Raw genomic sequence first — 9,743 nt, 5'->3', positions numbered from 1 at the left:
GCTGCCGTGATTCTAACACAAACCTGCGTAGCTCCGCCCAGCAGCAGCAGGTCTCCTTCACAGTCTGGGAACCTCTGCACTACGTGATCACTGGAATTTGAAATGATTTTATTGTGGGTAATCCTCAGAGCCATGAGGATCTCCGACGAGGATCTGGTTTATCCCAGACTGACCTCACCTCCATGGCCGTTGTGTGAAATGGAGAATTAAAGAAACGGCTGCTGCCAACTTGAGCAGCTCCTTGTCGTTCATCGCCACCAGAACCACATGGGCCACATATGCGCTTCACCTGGCCGGCATAAACAGGAAGTTGTAAATGGGAAGTAGATTCCTGCAAAACCAAACCTGCACCGGGACACAGACGTCCTGCTTCTCTTCTGGAAAGACTTTTATATTCAGTCTCTGATCTTCAATAGTTTTTCACTTTTATACACAGATGAACATTTTGGTTTCTTCAATGTCTGCCCTGCTAACACATTTTATGTAATTAATCTATCAATTCCAGCTAAATTTCATATTCATAAATGCAAACGTTCTCCCAAGAAGCCTCTATTTAATCTGTTTTTATCTGAATTATTACAGACCTGCCACAGCTGTAAAGACTCTTAACTGTTTTATCTCCTGCTCGTCTTTGCTGTTTTTTCAATAAACTCTTAATGATGCTTTAATCTCAGGGATCTGCTGATTGAGTGTTAATTTCCATGATCACAGAAGTGGAAGGAGTGATAAATTATTTCATAACTGAGTTTAGGTTTAGGCTGGAGTGAATCCATGAACAGAACCTCTGACCCAGGTCTGTGAAGAGAAACGGGCCAAAACTCCAGAAAATCTTCCAGAACATTTGTCCAAAGTTTAACAGGACATTCTACTAAAGATGAACTAAAACCCGATTTCTCAGATGACCCTAACAGACTCAAAAAGGAAAAAAATGTTCTGACTTGAGATCAAATCAGGTGAAATTTTTTTTAAATGTGTGGTTTTTGTTTCTGCGTTGGGATCAGTGGAGACGCAGCGATCCCACAAACAGGACTGAACCGAGTCGGTCCAAACCAGGGAGGGCTCAGAACCAGCAGGAGCTGCCAGGTCAACGGGTCCAACGGGTCAGAGCGTTTCCTTCATCAAATGTCTCTCCGCGTTACCACGGCGATGCTCCGGAAGGCCAACGACCCTTCAGCATCCAAAACATCGTCCGTTTCCGAGGAACGTCATTTATGCACCATATGGCTCTGAGTTTTATTATTTATGTTTTATTGTTTGATTTTGAAACCTGACTTTATTTATCCATCATTTTAAACATTTGGTGTGCAGACAAGCTATTTTATTCACTAAAACAACAAAGAATAATTTGAAAATAAATCCATATTTGTACAAACTTGGAAATGTGTTGCAAAATGTTTTAGTAAAAGTTGTGAAACTGCAGAACTTCCTGCAGTTAAAGATGTGAAACGCTCGGCTCTTCAGAGGAAACTGTTTCTTTGCTCTTTTCCTTCGGTTCTCTGTTCCTCCGACTGCTGGCATTAAACCCATTAAACCCATTAAAACCAGCTCCAGTTCCCAACAGCTCAGTGCTGCCTTCATGTTTCCTCAGGTTTCAGCTGAATGTGTCAGTTTTCCTCCTGCTGCAGGTCATCAGAAAAAGGAAGGAGTTCAGAGCAAAGATGGACCCTTTTAATTTAAATTAGCTCAGGATTATTCAGAGGAAATCGCTGTTAAAACTAAACGTCCAAAGTTCAGTTTCTGGTGCAAATATCTCAGTTCACTTAAACAAGACAAAACTAACCAACAAGAAACTTTTCAGCAACATAAAGGAGCTGGATTTAAGTCAAAAACTCCTCAATATTGATGAGAAGTTCCAGTTCCATTTTTTATTTTTAACTTGGAAAAAAGGTTTTATGAATGAAATAATCTGACAGAGGAACTGGTCGTTTCTTTCATAATTAAGGAATTATTGACTTGAAACAAACTCATATTTCTTAAAAATTAGTCTAAGATATTTGCACTAGAAACTAGACCAAAAATACTTGATGAGTTTTAGAGTTTTTACAGTGTAATAAAAGTCAAAACGGAACAAATCAATTTAAAAATCATGATATTTTGTTTTTGAGCTGGTCAATCGTTTCATTAGTTTTGCATTATAACTGTTTGAACTTGCAGGGCTCCATTATTTGGGCTAATTATCTATTAATACTGTAAATAAAAACATGTTCAATAAAAACATGTTCAATAAAAACATGCAGCTGCTGCCCTCTAGTGGTGGATCGCTGCTACTCACTCATTAGCGTAAGGCTGGAAGAAGTTTAGCTAGCTCCATTTGCAGCATCAGGTTTTTTAAAGCTTTCACATCAGAGCGGTCAGACAGGAAGTGAGGTAATGAGAGACAAAGACATGGGTCAAAGGTCATCAGGCCAGCCCTGCGACAGGCGCAGTGAAATGTGGGCTGTGCTGCTGCTGCAGTTTTAGGGTGACTGAGACACACTGGACAGTTTTCCACCAAAACGTCAATCAGTTTCAGGTCTGGACTTTGACTAGGCCACTCCAAACGGCCTTCAGGATGTTCTGGTGTTTACTGCACAGTTCCATCGTTCACTACTTATAAATATCTGAATTATTTTGGCAGGTCATAACAAACCACAGAATTAGATCAAACTTCCATCCATCCATTTTCTTTACACCCTTAGTGGGTCGGGAGGGCTGCTGCCTCTCCAGCCAACGTTCCGGGCGAGAGGCAGGGTCACCTGGACAGGTCGCAGGGCAACACAGAGACACACAGGACACACAACCATGCACACACACCTAGGGGCAATTTGGAGAGGCCAATTAACTGGACAGTCATGTTTTTGGACTGTGGGACTAAACCAGAGAACCCACCATGCACCGAGAATCAACCTTCTTGCTGCAAGGCAGCAGCTCTACCAACTGCGCCACTGTGCAGCCTTAGATCAAACCTGTTTACTAATTTACATGCAGGAATAATTCATAAAACAATATAAAGAAACAGACTTGATTGGCCACGAAGACTTTTTATTGTTGCATGTGCCATAAACACGTTGATACTCGTAGCATCATGTGGAGTGTGACAGGAAACTGCCTGATCTGAATCAGTTCATGTTAGCGTGCTGAAGCTCTGCTAAAGTACAATCCAAACGTTAATCAGTGTGAAAAGCCTCCCTGTGTTCGCTCGGCGCGGCTCCGTCGCCGCAGTCCTCGTGATAAAGTGCTTTCATGCTGCGAGTTTCAGGCAAAATTACAAACCGAGTCGCTGCAGGAGGTTTCCTGAAGCCCCAGCAGCCGCTCAGCAGCGCGGGTTCCCCATCCGGCACAAACACACAGTCTTAAAGAGCCGGCACTGGCAGAACGCGCAGAAGTCGCAGCAAACGTTGCCGGGAGCTTTGCAGCTCCCCCAGAGCGGGACGCAGTTCGGCGGAGGAGGCGGGCGTTTCCTCACAAACTTATTCTGACAGAAACAAAAGGAAATAACAGCAGAGCTCAGATTTAATCTGACACCAGCCACAAAGTTTTACTTCTCTGGTCGAACCACAGAGACGCTGAGGAAGACAGAGGAGACTAAACATTATAAATCATTTAACAAATTCAGCAAACAGAATAGTGCAGTTCAATGACGTGATATTAGAAATAAAATGTGCAAAAAAACCCAGAGAGAGAGAGACATCAGACATAATCAGTAAAACAGACTCTTAATTTAAAATCATAAATTCATTGTTTACACTGCAAAAACACAAAATCTTACCAAATATTTATTTTTTTACTTTCTAGTAAAATATTTTAGTATGAAGTTTATTTAATATAATGTTAATATGAAGTTATATTTCCACTGACAGATTATTTCTCTGATAATATGAAAAAATGTTATAAGTGAAATAATCTGCCAGTCCCTTTTTATCAATATTCAATAATTATTTACAGAAAACAGGCTCCAAAGTCTTGCTGATAAGTTAGTTGTAAGTTAGTTGAATTTTATTTTAAGTGTATTTCGCTATTTTCACTAACATCTCTGTTTTTGCAGTGTTCCAGCTGCACCAACCTTTTTCTGCTTCTTTGCTTTTTCTTTCTTCTTGGAGGATTTGTTCAGCTCTGAAACAGAACATGAAGCTTAAATATGTTGTATTATCGCCTCTGGTTCATATTATAATAACTGGCTTTGGCTTTTATTATGAAAAATCATCACAAAGGATAATATGCTTCAGACACACTGAATCGTAATGAAGATGCAAACACTGAGTTCATATTTACCCACAATAACAACAGGAGGCGGGTCGATCTGCAGGTTGTGAGACAGAGCGTTGGACGCAGCGACCCTATTGGTGGACAGCCTGTCATCAGGGATCATGTGGGCGGAGCCAAGGCAGTACTGCGTTAGCGCGAGGACGCAACAGCCCAGCGGCAGGAAGGTCTGCATCGTTCTCTGGAAGCAAAGGACAAACACATCAACGAGTTTTCTTTCAACAAGGCGTAAGCAGCAACGGCAACATGACTGCACTTCTTTATACTTCCTTACATCAGGTTAGGATTAGTCCATGGCCTAATCAAAACCAGGGTTTCCCCCAGAGTAATATAAGCCTGGCAGCCCGCCATGCTTATAATATATATATAGCAGTGTGCTGCTGCTGCTTGATCTCTGAAGTTTACCTCAGAGCAGATCGACTCCTTTCACTAAAACTGGACACAGGCTGACCTGATGGATATTTACATCAACCACTGTGAGGAATTATGATTCTTTAGAGAACTCCACATCAAGGTAAGAGTTTAAAACGAACCGCGTAGCTCTGGTTGAGCAGCTCAATGTGAACCACAGGAATAACTTGTAGTCGCTTTCAGAGGTGTTGAGGAGCGCTGAGAATGATTTATCTTTGTGAACAAAGAATTATGCGGCGTTTCCACCTCAACACGCTGCCCAGCGTGTGGCGCTGTCTGCCCTGTAAAGTTCATGTCTGTGTCCCGGTTGGTCGGAGGTATATAATATAAAACCAGCGCTTCACACTGGTTTTATATTATATTATTATCTTATTATTTTTCCGGTTACATGATGAATCAAACCATATCAAATTCTTTGTCCACTTAGTCAGACAGAGTTAATGAGTGAGGAGATCTTAAAAACTCGTCCCATAAACTCCAGCAACCAAAACAGTTTCTGTGATTCTTATTAAAAACTCAACAGAAACTAAATGTCAGAGCTGCTAAAGCCACATTAGCAGCATTGAATTAAATCTCCTGTTTGTTGCTCAGTGCAGCAGGTTTAACTCATCCTGCAGGGCCGGTCCAACGCTGCATGAGGCCTGGAGCAGAATCTGACTGAGGGGCCCCATCAGCACCTCTAACAGCTTCTGTGTTGGATTTAATCTGGGAGAGGAGGAGGAGTTTAACTGGCCAAACTAAAAACAATCAGTTATAATCCAGTTTACTAATTTGTATTTTTGGGCAAACACCTCAAACTCAAAGATTAAACTCACAACATCAGATTGTTGCTATGGTAACAAAACAATCTAACTGTGAATATTGTTCTTTGAACTTTTACAAAGTAAACCTACCAGCTCCTTAAAATATTAGAAATAAATGTTAAACAATTTAAAATATTTTCATTTAAGTTGAAACCATTAAATCAAATTCAGCAGAATTGATCATCTCAATAAATAAATGTTACATTCATGTATCTATGTTAAAATATTAGCATTTACGGCCCCTGAAGCCCTGGGGGCCCGAAGGAGCCGCTGACTTAATTTGGATTAAAGAAGTGCAAATAATTGATGTTTATTTTAATTGTATTTTTTGATTTATTGTTTTTAAGACTAGTTGTGGGTTTAGATAGAGTTTCACTGGGGATGTTTTCCCATAACATATAATTACCCAGTAATATTTTTACATTTTCTGTCTATTTAGCATCTTTTAAAACAAAAACATGGCGGACCGCCAGGCAGACAGGTTTACTGGGGGAAACCCTGAAAACCTGTCACTTTAAATCCAACTGAGCAGCTGGCCACGCTCCCAGGCCCCATTACCATCATTAATAAAAATAAATGTTTTTAATGTTTTAACATTTTTCAATAAGACAAAACATAACAGAAAAATAAAGGTGTTTAAATCCCTTTGGAGTTTTCCTTCCTGCAGGTTTTCATCACACAGCAGATTGAAGCTTTTCATTTATTTTCAGTAGAGGTGTGCCGATCGACCGATCACCGATTATAATCGGCCAATTTCCGTGAATTCCCGCTGTCAGACTGCCATTAATCAGCTAGCCAATCAGAACCAGCGTTAGTCAGATAGCCAATCAGAACCAGCGTTAGTCAGATAGCCAATCAGAACCAGCGTTAATCTTGATTCAGTAACTCATGATTGTTTATTTTGATGCTTTTGGCTTTAATGATTGTTTCCTTTTCTTCTTGACATTATTTGATATCTTGTGTTGTGAGATTTATTTGGCTCCTGTATAATTTATGGCTGAGAGCCTTACTGTTAAATATTATTGTACTGATTGCAGGTTTTTCAGTCCGTTTGACTGAACAGCTGCTGTTTTGTGCCTGCAAGTATTTTGCATGTTTTATGTCTAAATTAAGTGAATTTATTACCAGAACATTTTTCCATTTTGCCAGATCACATAGTAGCATTTATACCTAAAGCAAAACCTTAACAGGCGATTCTGATCGCTGATGGGAATCAGCAGGAAGTAACCTGATTGGATCGTCCCTAATTATTATAGAAATATTCTCTGAGCTGCTGCCAATTTTTGTTTTCACAGAAATCATTCCTGACTTATTCTTAAGGCTGATATTAAATATTATTGACAACTGATATTCACTAATATTATATCATCTTTGACTTCAGCACTATGAATAAATTATTTCTGCTTCTCTTAAACATCATCTACCTGTGCTAATGTCACATGACCCCCCCATCGCCATGGAGACATGAACAGGGTCGTTACCCGGGCTGATGAAGGTAAAACCTGCTGCCTTCTCTGGCAGCGCAGCAGATCAAGAGGTTCTGAATCTGCTGCAGGATTTACGGTGGGATCTCTGACCGGTGGCAGAGACCCTGACCTTAACCCCTGACCTCTGACCCATCACTCCGAAGATGAAAACTTTTATAAATGATGAGACAGGAGGAGCTGCAGAAACATTCAGACATCTGGACTTCATTCCTGCTGCAGCCGCAGATCGGCTCACAGCAAAAAGAAAGATGCTTTAGAAATAATGAGATCCCTTAGATCTACTCTGGGTCAGACAGATTTTACTGAAGCACTGATCTCAATCCTGCTTCAAACGGAGCCTGAACAAACTCAGCCGGCCAACCGGGCTTCACTTCTGAAATAAATCTGAGATTTTCTGTTCTCTTTGCAGTCTTATTATTTTAAGTGTTGCTGGTTTATTAGCAACACATGAGCTGCACATGTTCTGTTTGCCAGAAAATGTTTTCATCCTGCAGCTGTCAGATTCAAATTGCTCCATATTTATTCCATCAATGTGTGAAACAGAAAATTATGACAAAATGTTGCTAAATTGGAGGCTTGACAGGATGAAAAGCAACAAAAATAATGATTTCAGCCCAGAGAGAAAAAGCTTTTCATCCTGGAACAAACAAGGAACACATTGTCTGATTCACATCAGAAAACATGAAGACAATAATAAACATATTCATATTTATGCACTTCACCAAAGATTTCAGCAACATGCAAATAATAACAGAGAGAAAGAGAAAAACATGTTTGAGTTTTAGATGAACAACTCACTGACCTAAAATATGAAGTAATCAAAAGTGGGATCATCTTTTTATTTGATCTATTCCTGCAAACTCAGAAAATGTAAACATTTCTTAAAGTTGTACTTTTTTCTGTTTTCTCCACATTTTACTGTAGCAGATGAATAAAAAACTAAATATTTTATTTCTGCATCTATACCAAACATCCTCTCACTGCAGCTCTAAAAGACAACAGAGACTTTTGGATTGTGGGAAATGTAGTTAAATGTCTAACAGTTCCAAAAAGAGAAACTTTTATCTGACCTGATGGATCTCAGAGAGAATCGAGTTAAATATCAAATTCTTGGAGATGCAGTTTTGAGTTTTGAAACAGATGGAATATAAATACCCATCACAAGATTTTTTATTCATAAAATAGTTTAAAAAGTATGCATTATTTCCCTTTTCCACTTCTTGATTATTTGCTCTGCTTGCTGTTATTCTAGAACATTATGGGAATAAAACACTGTAGATACTGTTGGCCATGTCGATCCTAACAGATATTTGCACAACATTAAACTTTGGATCTGATCCTCTCAGAAACTTTTTGGCCAGAAAACACTGATAGCAGTTTTTTTTTTTTGTTGTTGTTGTTTTTGTATTTTCAGAAATAAAAACACTGATTTCCAGTTTGAATCTTCAACTCACTGAGTTTTCAGATGTGTTTCACTGTGACCTGCTTCTCAAAATTAAAGACAAAATGAAACGATATGTAAGAAACAGTCAGATTGTTTTCTTGTTTTAAAATAATCACCTGTTTGAATCAGATTGTGTGAAACATGAACTCCCATCCTGTGTGAAGTGACCGGGTTTGTAACTTCAAACTGATTTATTTCTCTGTTTCCATCCGGCTGGTGTGATGCCAGAAAAGTGTTTTCATTGCAGTTTTACAAAATAGATTCAATACGGCCAGAAAAACCACGTCATCCAAGCACAAAAACCTTTTCTCAAAAAACCTGTGTTTTTTTTTTGTTTTTTCAAAAATGGCTTGTTTTTATTAAATGACTATATTTTTTTAATTTTCAATTTGCACAATTTTATTGTAATGGACACACAACTGGTGGTGGAGTCATTCAAAACAGGGAGAAGTCGTTAGCCTAGATTTTCCACAAACAGATTCTGATAAAAACCAAGAAAGTCGTGTTTTCTGAAGGACGTAGCTCTGTGTCAGCTCAGACGTTTAGAAACTAGAAGCTGCTCTGTAGACGACTGAAGGACAAATATCTGAAAGTCAGAGACCTGACAGTGGTAAGGCAGCTTATACTAATGAAACGTAGCATATTAATTTAACCGTGCTGAACTTATAGACGTGAAAAAGTCATCAGGCTGTGACTGTATGTGGAAAAAGCAGCTGAAACATTTGGAAGCTGTTTCAGCTGCGCTGCAAACATCAAGCAGGAATGTTGGAAGCAGCGTCCGTCTGTCTGTCTGTCAGAAAGCACCTGACAGCACCTTGACCTGCATCTGGTTGGACTTAAAGCTTCACGTCTGGCACATAACCCTGAGGCACTCCACTCTAAAGTGGGTGGTTACATTTGGAAGCCAAATGATTTAAAGACATAACTGCTTGGAAAGATGACTAAAAATATTTACAGATGTGAGAAAATAATGGAGCGTAAGAGGCAGAGCTTTGTGAAGCTCTCTGGAAAACATCTGAGGCGTTTCAGTTCAGCGAAGCATCACGGCATTTAACGTTAATTCAGAGTTTAACGATAAATCACGGCATTTAACGTTAATTCAGAGTTCAACAATAAATCACGGCATTTAACGTTAATTCAGAGTTTAACGTTAAATCACGGCATTTAACGTTAATTCAGAGTTTAACGATAAATCAAAGCATTTAACGTTAATTCAGAGTTTAACGTTAAATCACGGCATTTAACGTTAATTCAGAGTTTAACGATAAATCACGGCATTTAACGTTAATTCAGAGTTTAACGTTAAATCACGGCATTTAACGTTAATTCAGAGTTTAACGTTAAATCACGGCATTT

At 39.2% G+C, this 9,743-nt stretch overlaps 1 protein-coding gene across 2 annotated transcripts in view; it reads right to left on the bottom strand.

The window, feature by feature from the left end:
- Positions 1 to 3,004: 3,004 nt before the first annotated feature.
- Positions 3,005 to 9,743, bottom strand: part of asip1 (agouti signaling protein 1) — a 16,383-nt gene continuing 9,644 nt past the window's right edge. The window contains exons 2-4 of one of the 2 annotated variants that reach the window (XM_015023204.1): positions 4,252 to 4,423; positions 4,043 to 4,092; positions 3,005 to 3,454 (exon numbers count right to left, since the gene is read on the bottom strand). In XM_015023204.1, the coding sequence (XP_014878690.1) occupies positions 3,293 to 3,454; positions 4,043 to 4,092; positions 4,252 to 4,417 (378 nt within the window). In that variant the 5' untranslated portion in view covers positions 4,418 to 4,423 and the 3' untranslated portion in view covers positions 3,005 to 3,292. Of the gene's footprint in view, positions 3,455 to 4,042; positions 4,093 to 4,251; positions 4,483 to 9,743 lie in introns of those variants that run through there. The other variant, XM_015023206.1, reaches the window with a different exon arrangement.

Source organism: Poecilia latipinna, unplaced genomic scaffold (genome assembly GCF_001443285.1).
Source record: "Poecilia latipinna isolate Pla-1442-1.1 unplaced genomic scaffold, P_latipinna-1.0 Scaffold3232, whole genome shotgun sequence".
In the NCBI taxonomy this organism is placed as follows: Eukaryota; Metazoa; Chordata; class Actinopteri; order Cyprinodontiformes; family Poeciliidae; genus Poecilia; species Poecilia latipinna.
Note: the sequence above shows the minus strand (reverse complement) of the source record. Positions and strands in the feature narration are given on the sequence as shown.